Below are 27,036 nucleotides of genomic sequence, written 5' to 3'. Positions count from 1 at the left end.
GCTCATACTACTCCAAGGACTGCATTACAAAAGTAGAGCAGCAGCAACACCAAATCTGAGTGTCTCTTAGTAATGAAGATAATGAACAATGCGCAGCTTGCATGAAGAACCAAGTCTCGAGTGAAACCACAATGACAGTCCAGCATGGGTATCAAAAAAGGAAGTGCTCATTAGTAACTTGTGCAGAAAGAGAATAACACTTCTTAATTATGAGAAAGCAACAATGAAGTCAACCAAACCACTTCAGAGCTCTTTGATATCACCAATCTATTACAACTCACTTAAAAACAGAATGAATGGTGGTTAGGGTGAATTTGTCATCTGAAGCATATGTCTACCATATCTCATCGGTTAGTAGGTAAGGTTCTACAGTGGTGCTTGAAAGTTTGTGAACCCTTTAGAATTTTCTACATTTCTGCATAAATATGACCTAAACATCATCAGATCTTCATAGAAGTCCTAAAAGTAGATAAAGAGAATGCAGTTAAACAAATGAGACAAAGATATTATACTTGGTCACTTATTTATTGAGGAAAATGATCCAATATTACATATCTGTGAGTGGCAAAAGTATGTGAACCTCTAGGATTAGCAGTTAATTTGAAGGTGAAATTAGAGTCAGGTGTTTTCAGTCAATGGGATGACAATCAGGTGTGAGTGGGCACCCTGTTTTATTTAAAGAACAGGGATCTATCAAAGTCTGATCTTCACAACACATGTTTGTGGAAGTGTATCATGGCACGAACAAAGGAGGTTTCTGAGGACCTCAGAAAAAGTGTTGTTGATGCTCATCAGTCAGGAAAAGGTTACACAACCATCTCTAAAGAGTTTGGACTTCACCAATCCACAGTCAGACAGACTGTGTACAAATGGAGGAAATTCAAGACCATTGTTACCCTCCCCAGGAGTGGTCGACCAACAAAGATCACTCCAAGAACAAGGCGTGTAATAGTTGGCGAGGTCACAAAGGACCCCAGAGTAACTTCTAAGCAACTGAAGGCCTCTCTCACATTGGCTAATGTTAATGTTCATGAGTTCACCATCAGGAGAACACTGAACAACAATGGTGTGCATGGCAGGGTTGCAAGCAAAAAGCCACTGCTCTCCAAAAAGAACATTGCAGCTCGTCTGAAGTTTGCTAAAGATCACGTGGACAAGCCAGAAAGCTATTGGAAAAATGTTTTGTGGACGGATGAGACCAAAATAGAACTTTTTGGTTTAAATGAGAAGCATTATATTTGGAGAAAGGAAAACGCTGCATTCCAGCATAAGAACCTTATCCCATCTGTGAAACATGGTGGTGGCAGTATCATTGTTTGGGCCTGTTTTGCTGCATCTGGGCCAGGACGGCTTGCCATCATTGATGGAACAATGAATTCTGAATTATACCAGCGAATTCTAAAGGAAAATGTCAGGACATCTGTCCATGAACTGAATCTCAAGAGAAGGTGAGTCATGCAGCAAGACAACAACCCTAAGTACACAAGTCATTCTACCAAAGAATGGTTAAAGAAGAATAAAGTTAATGTTTTGGAATGGCCAAGTCAAAGTCCTGACCTTAATCCAATCAAAATGTTGTGGAAGGACCTGAAGCGAGCAGTTCATGTGAGGAAACCCACCAACATCCCAGAGTTGAAGCTGTTCTGTACAGAGGAATGGGCTAAAATTCCTCTAAGCCGGTGTGCAGGACTGATCAACAGTTACCGGAAACGTTTAGTTGCAGTTATTGTTGCACAAGGGGGTCACACCAGATACTGAAAGCAAAGGTTCACATACTTTTGCCACTCACAGATATGTAATATTGGATCATTTTCCTCAATAAATAAATGACCAAGTATAATAGTTTTGTCTCATTTGTTTAACTGGGTTCTCTTTATCTACTTTTAGGAGTTGTGTGAAAATCTGATGATGTTTTAGGTCATATTTATGCAGGAATATAGAAAATTCTAAAGGGTTCACAAACTTTCAAGCACCACTGTATGTTAGTCCTTGGAAGGTTGTGAGTTCAAATCCCAGACCGCACATCTCAATCCCAAATGGTGGGATCTTGAACAAAGATTCTCAGCTACTTTACTTGCAAACTGCCTTGGATTAAAGTGTTTGGGGTGGCATGGTCTAAGTCCAGGTTCCCCAGTTCAATCCTGAGCTCGGGTTACTGTCGGCATATCAGACGCTCGCTGGCCATGCTGGGAAAATTGTGCATGCAGACGCTCATCTAAGTTTCCAAATCTGTCATTGCTTAACTCTTGAATATTTTCTATTATGAATACTATCATTAAAAAGCTTATAATTTCTGCTTTCCAAAGAAATTTCTCTCGTCAAGATCTGTTCAGTAGTTTGGGAGTAACGGCAGGTTGAAGTTGGTACAACAGAGCAGGCCGGCCGACAGGGGGGGACAAACGGGTATGTTGTCCTGGGCCCAGGAATGGGGGGGGCCCAGAACTGGGCTCTCATGAAGTTGCGATTATTTTATTTCATTTCAAAATGTGTTGATTTGGGGGAGAAATGTGCTATATTTGCATTCAATAAATGATTTCTAGATCTTTTGCCTTTATTGTCTTTGAGAAAGGCGTTAAGAACCCCCTACCACCCCTAATGCAAAAATGGTTTGGTCTAACTCTTTCAGCCCGTCCCTTCTGTGTGTGTGTGTGTGAGAGAGAGAGAGCAGCCCCTCCCCCAACCCGCGCGCTGCGAGCAGAGTGTCACAGGATTTTCTCAGTGCACTCCCTCCAAACAACGGAGATTTACACGAAAACGGAAGGAGATGTTCACAAATTTCTTTCACAGTGAGCGCCACAAGGCTCTCCTGAACACACTGATGTAATTTTTTGTCTGTAGTGTAAAAAATGAGGTCACTAGAGCGAGTTAAAAACGAGTGACTTTTCTGCCAAGTTTATAATGGCAGTCTATGGGGCTGCGCACCTGTTCTCTCCTCACTTTCAGGCTTCTCATACAAAAACTGTAAATCCTATCATGTAGGTAGACACATTGTGTGAATCAGGACAAGTGTGGCTACTACTTTTGAGAAAATTATGTGTCTGGAGTGAAAATTGGGGCTGAAAACACAGTTTAAATGAGAAAGTTTGAGCTATTTTTCCAAGCTCTCTACACTCTAATAGAGTAGAGTGTAATAAGTTAGAGTCTAACTTAACGAGCTCCACTGGTGTGTAACGCAATAGACACCCATTATAAAGTCTGACTTTCTCAGGCTTTATAAGGGGGAGGGGGGTGGAGACGCGGGGGGGGGGGGGGGGAGCATGGCGAGGGCGGCATGTTTCTTTTCAAAATATGGCTTGCGGGAACCGTTATTCCAAAATCTCGTACTCCACCTTTAAGGGGGAAAAAACGACATCGTTCGATCATAGCCCTTCGACAATCAACGTGCGTGCCATTTGCCAACATGCAAAAGTCAGGAGCACAGAAAAGAAAAGAAAAGAGAAAAAGAGAGGAAGAAACCAAGAGACTCAGGGGCTCACTGCATAAATATTTTAAAAAAGATTCGGATGATGCAGCAGGTACTAGCAAAGGCAGTGGGGCAGCTGAGCCAGGTAAGACACAGCCAACTTTTTCCAGCCCTGTAAAGTAACCCCAACCAAGGCACGCGCGGCACGCAATTCATGTTACAAACGAGGGGAGAGCAAGTCACACTGAACACCATATCAAACGCACAGGGCATTGAATCATTTCATAACCACAACGGCTTAATAACATTGTGTTTCATATATCTGATTGAAGCTAAGAATATTCACATTAGCCCGCAATCATATCCCACCATTTCTCGAGCGGTGTGTTCTTCTCTGCTTTTCACACTGGACAGTACGCACGCACGCACAGTATACTATGTTCGCCCCCCAGCCCTGCCCGAAATCCCCCGTCCATCGCTGCTCCTTCAAGAGCACCCCAATCGCGTGAGTAGAGACTGGGATAAGAGAGGTGTGTGTGTGTTGGCCCGGGGGGGGGGGGGGGGGGGGGGGGGGGGGGGGGGCATTCAGAGCATTTTGTCCCGGGCCCAGCCAAAGCTGTCAGCGGCCCTGCAACAGAGTACACTCTGCTCGCGTGATGTCGGGAAACTGCCGGTGCTTTTTGAGTCACGGGAAAGCGGTCAGGCTCTCTCTCTTCTGATCGGCTTCCGACTGGATTACTCGTGAATATCAATCAGTATTCAGCAAAATTTTCCGACAGCTAGTTTTGATGTTATGTTCCATGGGAGACTTTGAGGTGCGTTTTCATAGCTTTACCTACAGTTAGGTCCATAAATATTTGGACAGAGGCAACAGTTTTCTAATTTTGGTTCTGTACATTACCACAATGAATTGTGAACAAAACAATTCAGATGCAGTTGAAGTTCAGACTTTCAGGTTTAATTCAGTGGGTTGAACAAAATTATTGCATAAAAATGTGAGGAACTAAAGCATTTTTTAAACACAATTTCAGGGGCTCAAAAGTAATTGGACAAATTAAATAATTGTAAATAAAATGTTCAGTTCTAATACTTGGTTGAAAATCCTTTGTTGGCAATGACTGCCTGAAGTCTTGAACTCATGGGCATCACCAGACACTGTGTTTCCTCCTTTTTAATGCTCTGCCAGGCCTTTACTGCACCGGTTTTCAGTTGCTGTTTGTTTGTGGGCCTTTCTGTCTGAAGTTTAGTCTTTAACAAGTGAAATGCATGCTCAATTGGGTTGAGATCAGGTGACTGACTTGGCCATTCAACAATATTCCACTTCTTTGCTTTAATAAACTCCTGGGTTGCTTTGGCTTTATGTTTTGGGTCATTGTCCATCTGTATTATGAAACGCCGACCAATCAGTTTGGCTGGATTTGAGCACGCAGTATGTCTCTGAATACCTCAGAATTCATCCGGCTGCTTCTGTCCTGTGTCACATCATCAATAAACACTAGTGACCCAGTGCCACTGGCAGCCATGCATGCCCAAGCCATCACACTGCCTCTACCGTGTTTTACAGATGATGTGGTATGCTTTGGATCATGAGCTGTACCACGCCTTCACCATACTTTTTTCTTTCCATCATTCTGGTAGAGGTTGATCTTGGTTTCATCTGTCCAAAGAATGTTCTTCTAGAACTGTGCTGGCTTTTTTAGATGTTTTTTAGCAAAGTCCAATCTAGCCTTTTTATTCTTGAGGCTTATGAGTGGCTTGCACCGTGCAGTGAACCCTCTGTGTTTACTTTCATGCAGTCTTCTCTTTATGGTAGATTTGGATATTGATACGCCTACCTCCTGGAGAGTGTTGTTCACTTGGTTGGCTGTTGTGAAGGGGTTTCTCTTCACCATGGAAATTGTTCTGCGATCATCCACTACTGTTGTCTTCTGTGAGTATCCAGGTCTTTTTGCATTGATGAGTTCACCAGTGCTTTCTTTCTTTCTCAGGATGTACCAAACTGTAGATTTTGCCACTCCTAATATTGTAGCAATTTCTCGGATGTTTTTTTTCTGTTTTCGCAGCTTAAGGATGGCTTGTTTCACCTGCATGGAGAGCTCCTTTGACCGCATGTTTTCTTCACAGCAAAATCTTCCAAATGCAAGCACCACACCTCAAATCAACTCCAGGCCTTTTATCTGCTTAATTGAGAATGACATAACGAAGGAATTGCCCACACCTGCCCATGAAATAGCCTTTGAGTCAATTGTCCAATTACTTTTGGTCCCTTTAAAAACAGGGTGGCACATGTTAAGGAGCCGAAACTCCTAAACCCTTCATCCAATTTTAATGTGGATACCCTCAAATGAAAGCTGAAAGTCTGGACTTTATGTCCATGTCCATTATATAACTATAACTTGAATATGTTTCAGTAAACAGGTAAAAAAACAAAATTTGTGTCAGTGTCCAAATATATATGGACCTAACTGTACTTATTTCTTCAAATAAAACTTCATTCATGTAAATAAATAACTATTTTAGAATATAATTGTAGTTGTTTTGATGAAAAATATTGAGCTCTTCGTGGTCAGAATGATATTTTTAAAATCCGGAAGTCAGAAACACGCGAGTGTCAATTTCATTTCAATTAATGTGAATTGTTTACTGGATGTGGCTCACACAGTTTTTGTGAGCTGTGAATATTATCGTTTATATTCTTTCATAAAAACACTAGTAGGCCCTACTTATGAGAAATACAAACCTACAGACCACAAAGACGGTATCAGAAATAATCTTTTATTACTTTTTTTTATTTTGATAGAGAATGGTAGATGTGAATGACATTCCTGACTGGGATGCATTCATGTCAGGCTCCAGATGTTACTGACTTGAGGAAAAACAGTTTACAAAGTCGCTGAGAAAGTTAAAATCAGTTATATTGCACAAATAATGCCATTTGATGAAACTTTGAAGAAGGGAGTAGACCGATTTCACTTTTCCCCCAAATTCATTCATTCATTCATTCATTCATTATCTCTAGCCGCTTTATCCTTCTACAGGGTCGCAGGCAAGCTGGAGCCTATCCCAGCTGACTACGGGCGAGAGGCGGGGTACACCCTGGACAAGTTGCCAGGTCATCACAGGGCTGACACATAGACACAGACAACCATTCACACTCACATTCACACCTACGGTCAATTTAGAGTCACCAGTTAACCTAACCTGCATGTCTTTGGACTGTGGGAGAAACCGGAGCACCCGGAGGAAACCCACGCGGACACGGGGAGAACATGCAAACTCCGCACAGAAAGGCCCTCGCCGGCCCCGGGGCTCGAACCCAGGACCTTCTTGCTGTGAGGCGACAGCGCTAACCACTACACCACCGTGCCGCCTCCCCCAAATTAGCAAAATTAATGCGAATTAAATACAGATTTGCATTATTTGTTTTTACTCGTTTTTGACATTTTGTATTCAGTATATAACCATCTACATGCCTGCCAATTTCCATGTAAATATCTTGAAAAATAGGAAAGTTATTAAGAAAAAACTTTTGATCTCATTCATTAATGAGGCCATTTTGGACCGTGTGAATTTCATTCAGAATATTACGTCAGTTTTCGAAAAAATTAAGCCGTTTCTTCAACCTTTGATTTGGAATATCTCAAGAATGGCTCAACATATTTTAATTCTGTAAAACAGCTCTTAGGACTTATTGAGAGGAACTACCCACTGGGGAGCTTCCCCGGAGAACTACATACCTTCAAGAGCTTTTTTTTTCTGTTTGCATTTGCACCACCAGTAGGAACCCAGAAGTGACGTAAGCTGGCTTGTTTGCATGACGTTAGCAAGAAAGGTTAGTGAAGATTTTTACGCTTTGCTTCGATGCATCAAAATCTCATCTCATCTCATCATCTCTAGCCGCTTTATCCTGTTCTACAGGGTCACAGGCAAGCTGGAGCCTATCCCAGCTGACTATGGGCTAAAGGCGGGGTACACCCTGGACAAGTCGCCAGGTCATCACAGGGCTGACACATAGACACAGACAACCATTCACACTCACATTCACACCTACGCTCAATTTAGAGTCACCAGTTAACCTAACCTGCATGTCTTTGGACTGTGGGGGAAACCGGAGCACCCGGAGGAAACCCACGTGGACACGGGGAGAACATGCAAACTCCGCACAGAAAGGCCCTCGTCGGCCGTGGGGCTCGAACCCGGACCTTCTTGCTGTGAGGCGACAGCGCTAACCACTACACCACCATGCCGCCCGCATCAAAATCGCACTGCATTTCCTCAATCGCATCTACGCTCAATAAATACTTCGCTGTCGACTCCACAGGAACCCTGACCAGGATAAACCAGTTCATGAAGACGAATTAAAGCATCTGCCAGGTTATGAAATCAGTGTCTTAAGCAAAGGTCCAAGGATTTGCTTGGACTTCACTCACACACGCTTCATTAATCTTGTGTGACACACACACAGTGGCATGCAAAAGTTTGGGCACCCTTGCTGAAAATGTCTGTGACTGTGAATAGTTACCGGTAAGTGAGCAGAAGATGAACTGATCACCAAAAGGCATAAAGGTAAAGACGAGACATTTCTTTCATATTTTCCGCAAGATTACATTTTTATTTCCATCATTTACAGGCGTAAAATACCAAAAAAATGAAAAGGACCTGAAGCAAACGTTTTGGCACCTGACATGGTCAGTACTTAGTAACACCCCCTTTGGCAAGTATCACAGCTTGTAAACACTTTTTGTAGCCAGCTAATAATCTTTCAGTTCTTACCTGGGGGATTTTCACACATTCGTCCTTGCAAAAGGCTTCCAGTTCTACAAGTTTCTTGGGCTGTCTTGCATGCGCTGCTCTTTTGAGATCTAGCCACAGATTTTCAATGATGTTTAGGTCAGGGGACTGTGAGGGCCCGGGCAAAACCTTCAGCTTGGGCCTCTTGAGGTATTCCATTGTAGATTTTGAGGTGTGTTTTGGATCATCGTCTTATTGTAGGACCCGTCCTCTTTTTAACTTCAACTTTTTTACAGATGGTGTGATGTTTGCTTCCAGAATTTGCTGGTATTTATTCAAATCCACGCTTCCCTCGACCAATGAAATGTGCCCTGTGCCACTGGCTGCAACACAACCCCAAAGCATGATCGATCCACACCCATGCTTCAGAGTTGGAGAGGTGTTCTTTTCCTGGAATTTGGCACCCTTTTTTCTCTAAACATACCTTTGCACATTGTGGCCAAAAAGTTCTATTTTGATTTCATCAGTCCACAGGACTTGTTTCCAAAATGCATCAGGCTTATTTAGATGTTCGTTTGCAAACTTCAGACGCTGAATTTTGTGGCTAGGATGCAGGAAAGGTTTTCTTCTGATGACTCTCCCATGAAGGTCATATTTGTTCAGGTGTCGCTGCATAGTAGAACAGTGCACCACCACTCCAGGGTCTGCTAAATCTTTCTGAAGGTCTTTTGCAGTCAAACAGGTTTTTATTTGCCTTTCTAGCAATCCAACGAGCAGTTCTTTCAGAAAGTTTTCTTCATCTTCCAGACCTCACCTTGATCTCCACTGTTTCTGTTCACTGCCATTTCTTAATAACATTACGATCTGAGGAAACGGCTACCTGAAAACACTTTGCTACGTTCTTGTAGCCTTCTCCTGCTTTGTGAGCATCAATTATTTTATTATTCAGAATGCGACGGAGTTGCTTAGAGGAGCCCATGGCTGTTGATTTTAGGGACAAGTTTGAGGAGTCAGAGAATTTCTACAGCTTTGAAATCTGCATCATCTGACCTTTCCTAACGAAGAATTTGAACAAGCCACAGCTCAATAAGCTAATTAAGGTCTGGAACCTCGGTAAAAGTTACCTGAGAACTCAAATGCATTGGGGTGCCCAAACTTTCGCATGGTGTTCCTTTTCTTTTTTCACTCTCCAGTTGTACAAAACAAAAATAAAACACAAATCTTGCAGAAACCGCTGAAAAGAAATGGCCTCGTCTTTACCTTTATGCCTTTTGGTGATCAGTTCATCTTCTGCTCACTTAACTATTCACAGTAACAGACATTTTCAGTCAGGGTGCCCAAACTTTTGCATGCCACTGGAGGTCACACCTTGGATGTGTCGAACTACCTTTTTTTTTTAATTTGACTTATCTATCTTTGTATAGATTTGTATCTTCTTGCTTGAATATTTATCTTGTACAGATCTTATTTTTTTCTTTTTTTTTCCTCTCCCCCCCCAATACTAAGTGTATGAACACACCGACTGGATTGTGTGCTTCAGTTTCACCGCACTGTACGGCGCAGTGACAATAAAGGAGTCTTGAAAAAAGTTGCACTTGTGAGACGTTTGAACATTGTGAATATTAACCGAAGCTCAGCAAGGGTGCCCAAACTTTTGCATGCCACTGTATATGCACTGAGGTACTGCAGAATCAGCACAGTTCTTCAGCACAGGACTTGAAACGGGTTTCTAATCTCAGGACATTGTCGTGATCAATAATATTGACTCTGCTCCATGCATCTGTATAAAAGGTATAAACAAGAGCAGCCCAAAAGCTATGGACTTTACACCAAGATCAAGTGTGTGTGCAACCATCCATCCATTATCTGTAACCGCTTACTGGATAGGCTCCAGTAAGCTGGAGCCTATCCCAGCTGACTACGGGCGAAAGGCGGGGTACACCCTGGACAAGTCGCCAGGTCATCACAGGGCTGATACGTAGAGACAAACAACCATTCACACTCACATTCACACCTACGCTCAATTTAGAGTCACCAGTTAACCTAACCTGCATGTCTTTGAACTGTGGGGGAAACCGGAGCACCCGGAGGAAACCCATGTGGACACGGGGAGAACATGCAAACTCCGCACAGAAAGGCCCTCGCCGGCCACGGGGCTCGAACCCGGACCTTCTTGCTGTGAGGCGACAGCGCTAACCACTACACCACCGTGCCATTCCGTGTGCAACCATAATGTATTATTTAACATTTATACGGCAGTCACTAAATAGATAGATAGATAGATAGATAGATAGATAGATAGAGCAACCACCTAAAATGCTGAAAGGCTAATGTGTATGGTCTTCTATTGAACTGATATCAGTTTGTATCCGCACGTCAGGCTGTGTGAACGTGTGCGCGTGTATTCTTACCCAACATGCATGAACATGTAGCTGAAGAATCTCCAGACTTGGGCTCGGTGTCCTGGATGATACACCAGCGGGCTCTTCATGAAGTCCGGCTGATACGTCTGCAGAACCCACTTGTTGAGCCTCACTCCGTAACACATAAACACCACAATCTAGCACATAAACACACACACACACACAGTCATGGCAGGTCCAAGGAGCTGATGCCATTTTTAGAAACAACAATACAAATATTATTTCGTAAGCTTGAGGCTTATGGAAAGCAATAACGACAGAAAAAGAAAGTGTGGTAGTGTGTGTGTGCGCTTGCACACCTGCACTATGGTGATGATGGCCATAAAGACAGGTGGAGGACAGAGCCTGTTCTGATGAAAGTACCAGCGTCTGTCTGTCTCACACGGGAGGATCTCGTACGCCACGTACCGCACAAAGCGCTTGTACACGCCCAGGCCCGTCTCGTCCAATAGGATCTCGCGCTGTAGAGTGCGCCGCCCATTAGCAATGGCACGCCGGAAACTACTGGAGCGTTTACTGCTTAGCTGAAGGAGACGGAAGGAGACGAACAGTGTGAGCCCTGTTGACTCTATGGTAATGATGTGGTGTAATCAATCAAGAGCTCTTTGTTCAAAAGACCACACACACACACACACAGTCTAAACATCGACATTATTTTCGCCAAGCTCACTTCCCTGGAGTCAAGAGGGCAGTGTGTAATGGGAGATGTAATTTGTGTGTGTGTGTGCGTGTGTCTCACCAGCTCGATGAGCTCCTGGTAGCAGACGTGGCCGTGCTGGTCGCTCTGAACGAGGGCCAGCAACATGTCCAGCTTGTTGGGGTCCAGCTGCAGCTCATGCTGCTCCGCCAGACTGGTGAAGTTCTCCACCGCAATGAAACCAGTCTGCTCGGGGTCCAGCTACACACACACACACACACACATATATAGAGAGAGAGAAGATGAGGGAGAGCAAGAAACAGCTAAGTATCTCCTACCAGATAAAGTAGCTAGCTAACTACACTGAGGCTACTTACTCAAACTGAGGGGAAAAAAAACTTTGAATTTTATTGCATTATTCATTTTTGCATATCATAAAATAAGAAAGTAGCTAAAACTGCTAAGCTACAGCCTAAATGCCCTTCTGATGAAGGTGCGAACAACACTATCTAGCGAAAAAAGTGTCTTAGCTGTTTAGCATGTCGCTGGTAAGCAGCTTCAACCGGTTCAAGCTGGTTCTGACTGGTCATGATGCTTCGAGCCTGGTTTAGTTTCATGGTTTTAAATGTGGTTTTTCTTTCTTTTCTTTTTTCCTCAGGCTTGTTTTAGCAAGTCATGCTAGAACTAACTCCTCTCAGGTAAACTGGAGAGAAAAGCCGAACACCAACTAGACCAGCCTCAGAAATTAGATAAACCAGTCTCCATTAGATTAGATTGAAATAAAACCAGAAAACCTGTTCATCTGTCCACTTCATAACACATTACGGGGTCAGAAGAAAGACAACACACACGCATTGGATATAAAAATTGTACACACCCCGTTAAAAAAAAAAAAAAACACGAGACCATGATCAATAATTTCAAAACTTTTCTCACCTTTAATGTGACCTATAACCTGTACAATTCAATTGAAAAACACATAAATCTGTGAGGGGAGAAAAGATATTTTTAAAAAATGTACAATAAACCGGTTACATAAGTGTGCACACCCTTAAACTAATACTTTGTTGAAGCACCTTTTGATTTAATTCCAGCATTCAGTCTTTTTGGGTTCACACCCGCCATCAGTTAAAATGACTCTGATTAACGCCAAATAAAGTTCGGACATTTACTCAGTTGCATCCTCCAGCAAAAGCCAGGGTTCATAGAGAGCTTACAAAGCATCATTGTTGAAAGGTATCAGTCAGGAGAAGGGTACAAAAACATTTCCATGGCATTAGATATACCATGGAGCACAGTGAAGACCGTCATCAAGAAGTGGAGAAAATATGGGACAACCGTGACGTTACCGAGAACTGGACGTCCCTCCAAAATTGATGACAAGACGAGACGAAAACTGGTCAGAGAGGCTGCCGAGAGGCCTACAGCAACACTGAAGGAGCTGCAGGAATTTCTGGCAAGTACTGGTTGTGTACTACATGTGACAACAATCTCTCGTATTCTCCATATGTCTGGACTACGAGGTAGGGTCAAAGAAAAACATCCAGGCCGGCTAAATTTTGCAAATTAAAAAAAAAATAAAAAAAATACATCAACTCTCCCAAAAGCATGTGGGAAAATGTGTTCTGGTCTGATGAAACCAAGGTTGAACTTTTTGGCCACAATTCCTAAAGGTATGTTTGGCGCAAAACCAACATTGCGCATCACCAAAAGAACCCCATACCCACGGTGAAGCATGGTGGTGGCAGCATCATGTTTTGGGGTTGTTTTTCTTCAGCTGGAACAGGGGCTTTAGTCAAGGTGGAGGGAATTATGAACAGTTCTAAATACCAGTCAATTTTGGCCCAAAAACCTTCTGCTAGAAAGATGAAGACGAAGAGGAATTTCATCTTTCAGTACAACAATGACCCCCAAAAAAGTTTTGGAACGGCCCAGCCAGAGCCCAGACCTAAATCCAGTTGAAAATCTGTGGGGTGACCTGAAGAGGGCTGTGCACAAGACACGCCCTCGCAATCTGACAGATTTGGAGCGCTTTTGCAAGGAAGAGTGGGCAAATATTGCCAAGTCGAGAAGTGGCAGGCTGATAGACTCCGACCCAGAAAGACTGAATGCTGTAATTAAATCAAAAGGTGCTTCAACAAACTATTAGTTTAAGGGTGTGCACACTTACGCAACCAGTTTATTGTACATCCCCCCCCCCCAAACAGATTTGTTTGTTTTTCAATTGAATTGTACAGGTTAATAGGTCACATTAAAAGATTGGAAAAGTTTTGAAATTATTGCTCATGGTCTCAGGTTTTTCTGATGTAAAAAAAATATCATTTTAACAGGGTGTGTACACTTTTTATATCCACTGTATCAGGCCACTTTAATTGGAACTTGTTCTTCATTCCAAGACTCCTGTTCTTGGCCGCAGGAGCGGAACCCAATGTGATCTTCTGCTGTTGCGTGCTGAGATGCTTTTCTGCTCACCATGGTTGTAAAGAGTGATATGAGTTACGATATCCTTCCTGGCAAAAAAGTTCAAACCATTCTGGCCATTTTCCTCTGACCTCTCTTATCAACAAGGCGTTTGTTTCCACCCACAGAGCTGTCCCTCGCTCAACTCAATGTTTTTTGTTTTTCGCACCATTCTGTGTAAACTCTCGAGACTGTTGTGTGTGAAAACCCCAGGAGGAGATCAGTAGTTTCTGAAATACTCAAACCAGTTCATCTGGCTCAAACCGACATCCATGCCACAGTAAAAGAAAGTCATAGTTGTGAGATCACAATTTTCCCCATTCTGATGTTTGAACATTGTGAACATTAACCGAAGCTCTTGATTTGTATCTGAATGACTTTATGCATCGTTCTGCTGTCAAAGGATCGGCTGATTAGAGAACTGCATCAACCAGTAGGTGGATGTATGGGTGTTCCTAATCAAGTGGCTGATGAGTGTCTCATCTCATCTCATCATCTCTAGCCGCTTTATCCTTCTACAGGGTCGCAGGCAAGCTGGAGCCTATCCCAGCTGACTACGGGCGAAAGGCGGGGTACACCCTGGACAAGTCGCCAAGTCATCACAGGGCTGACACATAGACAACCATTCACACTCACATTCACACCTACGGTCAATTTAGAGTCACCAGTTAACCTAACCTGCATGTCTTTGGACTGTGGGGGAAACCGGAGCGCCCGGAGGAAACCCACGCGGACACGGGGAGAACATGCAAACTCCGCACAGAAAGCCCCTCACCGGCCACGGGGCTCGAACCCGGACCTTCTTGCTGTGAGGCGACAGCGCTAACCACTACACCACCGTGCCGCCCGCTGATGAGTGTATATAGGCTAATTATAATAACACCAGTCCAATCTCTCTCTCTCTCTCTCTCTCTCTCTCTCTCTCTCTCACACACACACAAAACTAAAATGGCTGTGTTGTGATGCAACACCAGTAACCTATGATTTAAGTGTCTAAGTGTCTTATTTACATAGTGAGTGTGTGATAACTGAGAGCAGTTTAATTGAGCGTAAACCAGGTTTTAATTTTATTAATCTCCTTCACCACGCTGCACATTCACGGCTGTTTATTCACGAACGAAAGTCAGACAGGCACATGCATGTCCATCCACACTCAAAGACGAGTGTGTGAGACAGAGATGTTCGAAATGATGAAATCATAAAAAGGCACACACGTAGACACGCATGTTACGAGTTAAGGACGCGTCTGCCTCCACGCCGCTTTCCACATCAGCTCTGATCTCTGACAAGAACTTAATGCGTTAGTGGGAGCCTGGAGAGCTGACAGCAAATCAAATAACCGCTCTTTACAACTGAGGTGGGCAGAAAAGCATTTCAAAAAACACACATGTTGAGCCTTCAGGTTGGGCTTTGAGGCAAATCAGTGCCATCGATAGAAACACATTTGATTTGTTTCAAGGAGGAGGTTGTCTTTTAGGTCAGGAAATGAATTATTTCCCCATCTTCCCCGTGTGAGAGAGAGAGAGAGAGAGAGAGAGAGAGAGAGAGAGAGAGATTGTATCAACATGAGGTTGTGAAGTGAGAACAAGATGGAGGGGAGGGGCTACTAAGGGTTGGATGGATGGATGGATGGATGGATGGATGGATGGAGGGAGGAGACCCACATACAGTACCAAAGTGACGAAATAAAGGAAAGCAAACAGCAAAAGCGAGAGGCCACTGAGGTGATGAAGTGAGGCAGATGAGTGCAGAGGGCGATGGCAGAGAGAGAGAGAGAGAGAGAAAGAGAGAGAGAGGAATGAAAAACGTTACTGATTCGACGCAGACATGCTGCAGTGTCGCCATGGTTACCAGTGACCAAAGTGTCACCCATTAAGGTAGAGACAGAACGAGAGAGAAAAAGAGGTGGATAGGTTAAAAAAACAAACAAAAGCAAAGGATTGAGTAAAATCAGAGTGGCTGACTCACGGCAGGTGACCGAAGACGGTCTGATTGGAGAGAGGGAGGGACGGCTCGAGCGAGAGAGCGAATGAATGATGACTCTGTTAACCTCCAATTCTTGCTGACACTCACCTCAGCCACCATGACAGAATCCACTAAAACTAACAGAAAAGCACTAATCAAAGATGCTGTTATGCCTCAGTGAGACACCACTGACCATCTGATCTCCCTCAGTGTTGTTCCATTAAAAAAAAAAAAAACTAAACTATCTGCTGTTTCCATGGTTGCGGTTAACATTAGGGGAGATCTCTAAGCGCTGTACAGACTTTTGCTGGGTTTCCAGTACTGTTGGGATCTCCTGTGCTGTTTTAAAAGCGAGCTCAAGTGAAGTTCGGTATGAGACGTAGAGGTGGAAAAGACACACAGTTCAACAACTCCTCGGCTGCTACGCAGACACCAAGCAGGAACAAAAGAGCAGTACTATATGAACACTAGTCAACACTAACTACTAATGAATACTGGGTAATTACTTATGAAGTACGAATAAAAGTACTGGTCATTGAGAATGAAACAATAATCACCGAGTCTTAATTCTTTCCCGGCTGGCAACGTTTGTCGAACTAGTGATTTGTAATGAGTACGGGGGTAATGCAAGAACGTTATCCGCTCTCATACACCTGAGGAGGGTGGAAGCTAACACATGCTTCCTCTGAGACACATGAAGCCAGCCACCTTTTCAAACTGCTGCTCAGGCTGTGGAACACAGGGCAGTGGAACACACTCCAAGGAAAGCGCTATCCGCCGTCTTCCACATACATCTGCTCACCTATGAGTGGGGAGTGTCACTCTAATGTGGGGGGGGGGACCAATTTTCCGTTACTAAGCCACTGAAAAACTTGAACATTCATTTAATCAATCAATCATTGACATTCAAAATATAAATTCAGCATAATTACATTAATAACACGATATGATTGATATAATTAATACTGCAGTATTACAGTATTAAAGGTAGCCTGCCTTTCAGATTCTAAGTGTAGGTCATAAAAAGAATTTTCCCTGACATCCAATTATCAATTATCAACCACATGGCCCTAAATTCTCCACTATTTTTTCCTGCTTCACCATGACCCAATTCAAGCTACTACATCCTGTATCACGTAGTGGGCTTTCCCTGGTTGTGCAAGGCATTGTGGGATACAAATTTGAAACAGGAGAGAAAAATGGAGGACGTGAGTGTGCGAATGAAACGTGAAAGACAGACTACAGTAATGGAAAGAAAGCGAGAAGAAAAGACGTTATGTTCTATACGAAGGTAAGGAAACGCAGGACCAAACTAAGACTACGTTCAGACTGCACCCTGAAATGACCCATATCCGATTTTTTTGCCCATATGCGACCTGTATCCGATTTGTTATTGACAATCTGAACGACACAGATCCGATTTTTTTCACATGCGACCCAGGCCGCTTGGATATGTGGTCCTAATTCCGATGCATAACCATTATTTTCACATGCGACTGAAGTTTGACCAGACAGGTCGCATTCATGCGACCTACACGTCATCAACAAGAGACAAACGTCACTATTCTCATCTCATCTCATTATCTATAGCCGCTTTATCCTTCTACAGGGTCGCAGGCAAGCTGGAGCCTATCCCAGCTGACTACGGGCGAAAGGCGGGGTACACCCTGGACAAGTCGCCAGGTCATCACAGGGCCGACACATAGACACAGACAACCATTCACACTCACATTCACACCTACGCTCAATTTAGAGTCACCAGTTAACCTAACCTGCATGTCTTTGGACTGTGGGGGAAACCGGAGCACCCGGAGGAAACCCACGCGGACACGGGGAGAACATGCGAACTCCGCACAGAAAGGCCCTCGCCGGCCCCGGGGCTCGAACCCAGGACCTTCTTGCTGTGAGGCGACAGCGCTAACCACTAAACCACCGTGCCGCCCCGTCACTATTCTGCGTTGGCTAATCCCGCCTCTTTGGTGGAAAACAACAACATTTGTACAGTTTTCAGAATTTAAATAGACTTTTATAGAATTGATCAAGCTAATGGTGGATTTGGTAGGGACCTGGATGTTGATCTGTTAGCCTGATTAAATAAAACAGTTTCTATAACTGATTTATAACTTAAACCATCCTGTATTACAAGATTATAAGATTGTTCTGGAAATTTCCAGTAATTTGACACCTTCGGTCTCATTAGTCTGCTGCCCACATTAATCAGATTATTGTGTGAGTTCCGCCACCGCCACAAAAACCACATCGCCAGGTCTCGCCTCATCTCCGTGCTTTACTTGCAAACTTGAAGAGTGCGCTTTTTTTTTGTTTACGTATTACGTAGATGTGCTTATTACGTGTCAATTTGCACATGTGGGACACTTTTGGGTCGTTGTCTGTTCATATTGGAGATCGCATACAAGTCTCATATAATTGGTAATGTGAACGGCCTAACAAAAAAATCGGATTTCACAACAAATCGGATACGGGTCGTTTCAGGTTGCAGTCTGAACGTAGTGTAATAAATATCGGCGCTCAGCGAGCACCTCGGTGTAATTAGTTGTTCGTTGTTCGGCAAAATGATGGTACTGTCAGTGCACGGTTAAAGGTAAACCTGTGCATGCACACACATACACGGACTTCCTCTGTCCGCTTGACTGTGCGAAGCAGGTGATTTCATGCACATTATTCGCTCAGGAATCCCCTCAAATTAAATAACTTCCCAGCCACAGAATGGCCTGATATTTTGTGAGATATTACAGAAATAAACATATATCACAATGACCACATTTCAGAGGGAACTAAATTTCACCGATTTTATGAAATCGAAAGGCCGCCTAGCTTTAAGGAGGCTTTCTGTCGTGCCTCAGTTTTCTTTTCAGAGCAACAGAAACAACCAACTAGTTTGCTGCTTTCTAGAAAATGTCACTTTGCTAGCTAGCTAATATGTTAGCATGCAGAGTCTGTACGTGAATCAAACAGGAAGTACTGATCATGTAATGTAAAAAAAAAAAGTTTGAAGCAAGTAAATTTTCAAAAGATCACCTCAAATATCTTTTTTAAATGGTTAGCTAGTACGAAGGGGTTTTGATCGCAAAAACACGATTAGGAACAAAGCCAAATCATTTTAAAATCCAGTCTCAGTTATTAAAACATGGTGGGATTCTTTTACAAACGGTACTGAGAGAGTGAAGCATTGTGGGAATGTAAGATTGGCCGAAGCAGAGAGAGAGAGACAGGCTGTGGCGTAAAGCAGATTAGCACAGTGTGTTCAGGGAAGTCGTGGTGCAGTTTAATTTAGAGCGCTGATTAGTTGCGTTGTGGACTCGAGCTCCGTCACCAGAGACTTTCCACTTCTCCAGCAAAGAATTCTGGGTCTGGCTCATTTCCCTGCATAGCACCTTCTCTGCACAGATGGTGCCTGCACACTCATACACGCACAAATGTACCTACACACCCTCTCTCAGACACACTTACAAACATTTCCTGTTCTTCATTTAGTTCCAAGGCACATTTTCTACTCATAATGGCCAACAGATATGGTGTGTAGGCAAGACAACAGACAACGCATCAATATGAGACAAACTCGGTTCTAATTCTGCTGACTACAGCAACACCTTAGCCAGGATAAATCTAACTCGAAGGATAAATCTGGGAATATTTACTTGCATTATCTATACTAATGAAGAAGAAAAGCTAACGGGAAGTAGTTAGCACTGCACTCGAGGTCCGAACTGCTCCCCAGTAGCTTTTCGAAATATGCAATTTGAAGTGAATAAAGACAACACTGTAAAGATAAAAGCAGTTCCTGGGTGGATATTTAGTTGGCTACTGTTCATTTTTCAGTTGCCTATTGAACCAGTAAACAGAAGCATCATTTAAGCTTAATGTGCAAGTCGAGGACGCAGCAGCTACATAAAACCGAACTGCTCATTGACTTGCCTGCGTACCTTTTGTACACCAGGAGGAGTTATAATTCTGCCCACTAGGGGCAGGTGAGAGTCTAAAAACGCCTCAGCGGCACGCGGACGCTCTCTTTGACCACTTCTTCGGAGTTTACAAAAACAACGTGAACAGTGAAGCTGGAGGGAGTTAATGTGTACGTTGAGAAAACGTTCAGATGATGTATGGTAGGCCGTTGAACCAATCACGTTGTCCCTAAAATGACAACCCCAAATCAGAAAAAGTTGGGACGGTATATTGAAATTTAGGTTCAAACTGAAAACAATGATTTGTGAATCATCTTTGACCTGTATTGAACTCAAAACAATACAACAGCACATTATTTGATGTTTTACCTCATGAATTTTATTATAAATAAAAATTAACACATTTCAATTCTGATTCTGGCAATACATTTCAAACAAACAGGGGCGTATCACCCGCGGGGGATGCGTACGTTTCATCCCCCCCACTTTTGTTGAAACACAACTTCATCCCCCGCACTTTTGTCAGATTAAAATGACATCATTATGAAAATTATACAGCTACTATAAAATGTGTAACAAGGAAGTAAACTATTGCCATAACGTTAGACAAAAAACAGCCAAGCAACGGACTCAAAACAGTTTTTCTCACCCGACCAATCAGCAGTTGCGTGAATATACAGTGGTGCTTGAAAGTTTGTGAACCCTTTAGAATTTTCTATATTTCTGCATAAATATGACCTAAAACATCATCAGATTTTCACACAAGTCCTAAAAGTAGATAAAGAGAACCCAGTTAAACAAATGAGACAAAAATATTATACTTAGTCATTTATTTATTGTGGAAAATGATCCAATATTACATATCTGTGAGTGGCAAAAGTATGTGAACCTTTGCTTTCAGTATCTGGTGTGACCCCCTTGTGCAGCAATAACTGCAACTAAACATTTGCAATAACTGTTGATCAGTCCTGCACACCGGCTTGGAGGAATTTTAGCCCGTTCCTCCGTACAGAACAGCTTCAACTCTGGGATGTTGGTGGGTTTCCTCACATGAACTGCTCGCTTCAGGTCCTTCCACAACATTTCCATTGGATTAAGGTCAGGACTTTGACTTGGCCATTCCAAAACATTAACTTTATTCTTCTTTAACCATTCTTTGATAGAACGACTTGTGTGCTTAGGGTCGTTGTCTTGCTGCATGACTCACCTTCTCTTGAGATTCAGTTCATGGACAGATGTCCTAACATTTTCCTTTAGAATTTGCTGGTATAATTCAGAATTCATTGTTCCATCAATGATGGCAAGCCGTCCTGGCCCAGATGCAGCAAAACAGGCCCAAACCATGATACTATCACCACCATGTTTCACAGATGGGATAAGGTTCTTATGCTGGAATGCAGTGTTTTCCTTTCTCCAAACATCACACTTCTCATTTAAACCAAAAATTCTAATTTAGTCTCATCCATCCACAAAACATTTTTCCAATAGCCTTCTGGCTTGTCCACGTGATCTTTAGCAAACTGCAGATGAGCAGCAATGTTCTTTTTGGACAGCAGTGGCTTTCTCCTTGCAACCCTGCCATGCACACCATTGTTGTTCAGTGTTCTCCTGATGGTAGGCTCATGAACAGTAACATTAGCCAATGTGAGAGAGGCCTTCAGTTGCTTAGAAGTTACCCTGGGGTCCTTTGTGACCTCGTCGACTATTACACGCCTTGCTCTTGGAGTGATCTTTGTTGGTGGACCACTCCTGGGGAGGGTAACAATGGTCTTGAATTTCCTCCATTTGTACACAATCTGTCTGACTGTGGATTGGTGGAGTCCAAACTCTTTAGAGATGGTTTTGTAACCTTTTCTAGCCTGATGAGCATCAACAACACTTTTTCTGAGGTCCTCAGAAATCTCCTTTGTTCGTGCCATGATACACTTCCACAAACATGTGTTGTGAAGATCAGACTTTGATAGAACCCTGTTCTTTAAATAAAACAGGGTGCCCACTCACACCTGATTGTCATCCCATTGATTGAAAACACCTGATTCTAATTTCACCTTCAAATTAACTGCTAATCCTAGAGGTTCACATACTTTTGCCACTCACAGATATGTAATATTGGATCATTTTCCTCAATACATAAATAACCAAGTATAATATTTTGTCTCATTTGTTTAACTGGGTTCTCTTGATCTACTTTTAGGACTTGTGTGAAAATCTGATGATGTTTTAGGTCATATTTATGCAGAAATATAGAAAATTCTAAAGGGTTCACAAACTTTCAAGCACCACTGTAATAGCCAGTTTGCGTAGCGTGCCGAAAGCGCTCAATAATACAGTATCTGTCTGCAGAGCTGCAGAGCCAACACCAGTTTTACCGCTCCTGATTCACCGTTCCAGGTTTGACGTCGCATGCGGTGCTTACTGTGCCTGGCTCTGTGGCTCTGAAAGCAGAAGCTGAAAGGGGTTTCAGTAGCCTCCGAAGGCTGAAAACGTGGCTGCGAAGTAGCATGACACAAACACGTCTTAATAGTGTAGCTGTGTGTCATGTTCAGAAGAACAAACTTGACCTGTTGGACAGACAAATGATTGCTCAACAATTTGTTTCTTATAAGGAGCAAAGAAAAAACACATTGTTGTTTCAAACACAAATAGTGTGTCAGGGTAAAGTAAGGTTGTCAGGATTTGTTGACAGTGATGTTAGTTACTAGTTGTAAAGTCAGTTGAGGCAAGTTTTTTATTACGAGTGTGTGTGTTTGTACCAAGTCTACTTTTCATGCATTATAACTGCTTATCACTTTTTAGAAGAGAATGCTGCACTTCTCCAACATGAACTGATTAGCCATGCCTCCTGCTCACACAAAGCGATCCCAGTCCAAACTGTTATGCATGATGGTGTATGATCTATACACTGTGTATGACTTCTTGGGCTATGTGAAGTTTTTGGTTTTGTTTATATCAGTGTATACCAGTGTAGGCAGCAATACTGACATCTCTGTTATAGAAGAGTATCCTGTTACCCATGTTAGGACTGGGACTGTTTTGGCCTCTAGAGGCCGCTGTTATTTCCATCTTGTCATGTTTGTTTTGGCCTCTAGAGGCCGCCACTGTGTTTTTGTGTTTGTCTTCATTGCCTGTTTCCTACCCTGCCCTGTTCCTTAATTAGTGTGTGTATAAATACCCCTCTGTTTGTTCCCTTGTCATGGAGTCTTTTTCCTATGCTATGCCTGTTAGTGCTAGTTCCCTCTGTTCCATGTTCCTTGCCTGTGTCTTTGTGGTTTTTGTACTTTGCTTTCTTTTTGGACCTTTTTGAATTTTGTTTTTACCAGTTTTGAGATCTTCTGAGCGTTTGCATTTTTGCCTTTTCTTTTCTTATTTTTGGACTTTGAACTTTTGGATATTTTTTTATTTTCCCTTTACCTTCTGAGCTTTTGGATTACTTTTGTTTTTTGCCGTGGATTGTACATTTTGTAAATAAACTTTTTGATACTTTTCTACTTCCGCCTCACGCCTCTGTGCTTGAGTCATCCCCCTGGTGGCCTATTGGGGGTTTACTGGATTATCACACAAGCAAACCAGGTTTGAATCCCAGCAAAACCCTAACAACCTAGAATTATCACTCAATACTTTTTGCCTTCACTTACTGAATAATTACATAGCCCTGGCAGTAACAACACCAAAACCCAACATGATCTCTGCATGAAATGCAGAACTTGGCTGGAGTCAACTGGATTTATAGGCTTTCTGCTGTCCTCCCTTTCATTTGCATCCATGGACCATGGGTATGAAAAAGTTCCATATCGGTCATTGACAGTACATCACAGTGTACACGCCGGGCGTGTATATAGCCATAAACCAATTTCTAATGATATGGCTTCCTCATTCCAGAACACCCCCACTTTTGGAAAGCTTGATACGCCCCTGCAAACAAAGTTGGGACAGTAAAACAATTACCACTTTATAATGTTGTCATTCCTTCTCACAACACTTAAAAGATGTCGTTTTCATATATATATTTGTTTCAAACTTCACCACATATTCTCTATTGGGGACAGAGGAGACAGGCACCCTCTTCTTCCACAGCCATGCCTTTGTAATGTGTGCAGAATGTGGTCTTGTTGAAACATCCCCGGAAAAGGTGTCATCTTGAAGGCAGTATATGTTGCTCCAAAATCTCAGTGTACTTTTCTGCATTAATGCTGCCATCACAGGAGTTACCTTTTCCAAGGGCACGGACACAACCCCATACCATGACAGACCCTGGCTTTTGGACTTGTTCCTGGATGGTCCTTTTCATCTTTGGTCCAGAGCACACGGCGTCCATTTCTTCCAAAAAAAAAGACCTTCAATACTGATTCGTCTGACCATCATAGACGTTTCCACTGTATGATGGTCTATGCCAGATGCCTCAGAGCCCAGAGAAGTTGATGGCGCTTCTGGACACAGTTAACATAAGGTTTCCTTTTTGCACAGCAAAGTTTTAACTGGCATTTGTGCACGTAACACCGTATTGTAGAGCTTAACAAATGTTTGCCAAAGTAATCCTGAGCCCCTGTGGTTATATCAGCTATAGACGAATGACGGTTCTTGAAGACAGCATATGTTGCTCCAAAATCTCAATGTACTTTTCTGCATTAATGCTCCATCACAGAAGTGTAAGTTACCTTTGCCAAGGGCTCTGACACAACCCCATACCATGACAGACCCTGGCTTTTGGACTTGCTACTGGTAACAGTCTGGATGGTCCTTTTCGTCTTTGGTCCAGAACACATGGCGTCCATTTCTTACAAAAAAAGACCTTCAAGACTGATTTGTTTAACCACAATACACATTTCCACTGTGTGACGGTCCATCCCAGAAATGACAGTTCTTGATCTAGTGTTGTCTGAGGGATTGAAAATCACGGGTGTTCAGATTAGGCTTGGGCCCTTGCCCTTTATGCAATGAAATTCCTCCAGATTCCTTGAATCATTTATGCACCATAGAGGGTGAAATATCCAAATCCCTTCCTATCTTTCTTTGAGGAACGTTGTTTTTAAACATTTCAAAAATTCTCTCATGCATTTGTTGACAAACTGAAGATCCTCGGCCCATCCTTGCTTCTCAAAGATTAGGTCTTTCCTGGATACCGATTTTGTACCGAATCATGATTACAATCGCTTGTTTCAAATCACATCGTTATTTTACTGTTTTACCTCATTACTAGCCCTAAACTGCCCCTGTCCCAACTTTTTTGGAATGTATTGCAGGACTGAAATGCAGGAATGGATGTATATTAACAAATGAAATGAAGTTGACCAAAAAAAAAAACCCATTAAATATCTTGGGTTCATCCTGTCTGCAATGAAATACAAGTCAAAGTAAATTTAGAAGGTCACTGCTTTCTTTTTTTTTTGTTTCCATTTTCCATACCGTCCCAACTTTTTCTGATTTGGGGTTGTTGAACTGTAAAACAATTTACAGTGTTTTGTGTACACACTTTGTGAGGACATGTTTATTCATTACGTATGGAAGGAGTCTCTCGTTTCAGTGCTTTGTAACAACGTATGGAGCGATTTAGTTATTTAGCGAGCTGCTATAAAGCTAACAAATTCAGAGTTATCCTCGCCATAGCAGCCAGCAAAAGTCCCCAATTCCTCCTTTCTGTAGTTATTTATATGCACTTGGGCACACGTCAGATGCAGCCAGGATGACTTGAAAACACAGTAATCTTACCACCTCCACTCGACTGGAAAAGAGTCACAGGTTACGTAGGCTAAGTCACTGTCTTCTCAATGTGTGCGCGCTATCCAGGATCAGCCCCGACCAAGCTAACAACTTCGCACAGCATGAAGGAAACTCCATGTGAACTGCCAAGGTAACTTGCTTTTAACCACAGTGTGCTTGCTGCCAAGGTCGAGTGTGTTCTTGTCAAAATATCTGCTCCCTATTACACACTCCTGCCTGGCGCTGTGAGCACGACTCGTGTGTCACAGACAATGTGGAATTCAGAGTCGTGAGAAGAAGTCAACAGCGCTCTGGAACACAGCCCAGGGAGAACTGTGTAGTTTGACTGCTAGAGACTTTTCATTAATAGACCAATGTATTCTTCATTAATAGCCCAAGTTACACTCAAAACACCCTCCAGCAACGCTAAACACAGTATGCGCTCCAGCACTGTTAGCATTAACGATTTTGGATAGCAGGATTTCAGTGCTGTTAGCACTATGAGACACTGTAAATCTAGTCTTTGCTCTGTTACTCTGGAAATGAGTTTACATTAGAGGAAGATAAAGGAAACACTAAGCTCCTTCATCGCTATATTGGTTTCCACTGCGTAACTAATATTTATGTAACACTGATCATAGTTAGACGGACCGCCATATTACACTCATTGGCCACTTTAATCGTGAAACACTTGCATCAAGGAGATACAGGTCAAGCACTTCACCACTCTTTACAACCTTGCTGAACAGAAAAGCATGTCAGAATGAACAACCTGTCGACCCTTGAGAGCGCAACACCAGAAACCTGCGTCAGGTTCTACTCCTTTTGAATCAGACATTTGAAGTCAGCCAATCATTCGACTGGCCTTCATGGATGCGAGTTTGTTTGGTGACTAGGTTAAGACTGTTAGTTTTCTCTTTGCTCCAGTTTTTCAGTTGTTTCTTGCTTGATTTGTTGGTCTCTACTACGGATGGATACAGATGCAGCTCTCTGATCAGCCGATCCAGCAGCACGATGCATCAAATCATGCAGATACAAATCCAGAGCTTCAGTTAATGTTCAAACATCAGAATGGGAAAAATTGTGATCTCACAGTGAAGTGTGATTTTCTTTCACTGTGGCATGGGTGTTGATTTGAGCCAGATGGACTGGTTTGAGTATTTCAGAAACTGCTGATCTCCTGGGGTTTTCACACACAACAGTCTCGAGAGTTTACACAGAATGGTGCGAAAAACAAAAAACATTTGATTTGAGTGAGCGACAAATTCTGTGGGTGGAAACAAAAAACGCCTTGTTGGTAAGAGAGGTCAGAGGAAAACGGACAGATCGGTTTGAACTTTTTTGCCAGGAAGGATATAGCAATTCATATAATCACTCTTTACAATTGTGGTGAGCAGAAAAGCATCGCAGCATGCAACAGCAGAACAGAAGAGCACATTGGGTTCCACTCCTGCAGCCAAGAACAGGAATCTTAGAATCAAGATCAAATCAAATCAAGTTTATTTGTATAGCGCTTTTAACAATAAACATTGTCGCAAAGCAGCTTTACAGAATTTGAACGACTTAAAACATGAGCTAATTTTATCCCTAATCTATCCCCAATGAGCAAGGCTGTGGCGACGGTGGCAAGGAAAACCTCCCTCAGACGACATGAGGAAGAAACCTCGAGAGGAACCAGACTCAAAAGGGAACCCATCCTCATTTGGGCAACAACAGACAGCCTGACTATAATATTAACAGTTTTAACAGGTATAACCCTCAACTGTCCTCATGGGGCCGTCCTTCACAGGAGCGGTG

General features: G+C 42.8%; 1 protein-coding gene across 2 annotated transcripts in view; it reads right to left on the bottom strand.

The window, feature by feature from the left end:
* rhbdl1 (rhomboid, veinlet-like 1 (Drosophila)) overlaps window positions 1-27,036 on the bottom strand; it is an 87,389-nt gene that overhangs the window by 41,599 nt on the left and 18,754 nt on the right. The window contains exons 1-4 of one of the 2 annotated variants that reach the window (XM_060920388.1): window positions 11,572-11,720; window positions 11,297-11,455; window positions 10,857-11,081; window positions 10,546-10,694 (exon numbers count right to left, since the gene is read on the bottom strand). In XM_060920388.1, the coding sequence (XP_060776371.1) occupies window positions 10,546-10,694; window positions 10,857-11,081; window positions 11,297-11,362 (440 nt within the window). In that variant the 5' untranslated portion in view covers window positions 11,363-11,455; window positions 11,572-11,720. Of the gene's footprint in view, window positions 1-10,545; window positions 10,695-10,856; window positions 11,082-11,296; window positions 11,456-11,571; window positions 11,721-27,036 lie in introns of those variants that run through there. The other variant, XM_060920389.1, reaches the window with a different exon arrangement.

This window comes from Neoarius graeffei, chromosome 5, assembly GCF_027579695.1.
Source record: "Neoarius graeffei isolate fNeoGra1 chromosome 5, fNeoGra1.pri, whole genome shotgun sequence".
Classification (NCBI taxonomy): Eukaryota; Metazoa; Chordata; class Actinopteri; order Siluriformes; family Ariidae; genus Neoarius; species Neoarius graeffei.
The sequence above is the reverse complement of the archived record's forward strand: the minus strand, read 5'-3'. Positions and strand labels throughout refer to the sequence as shown.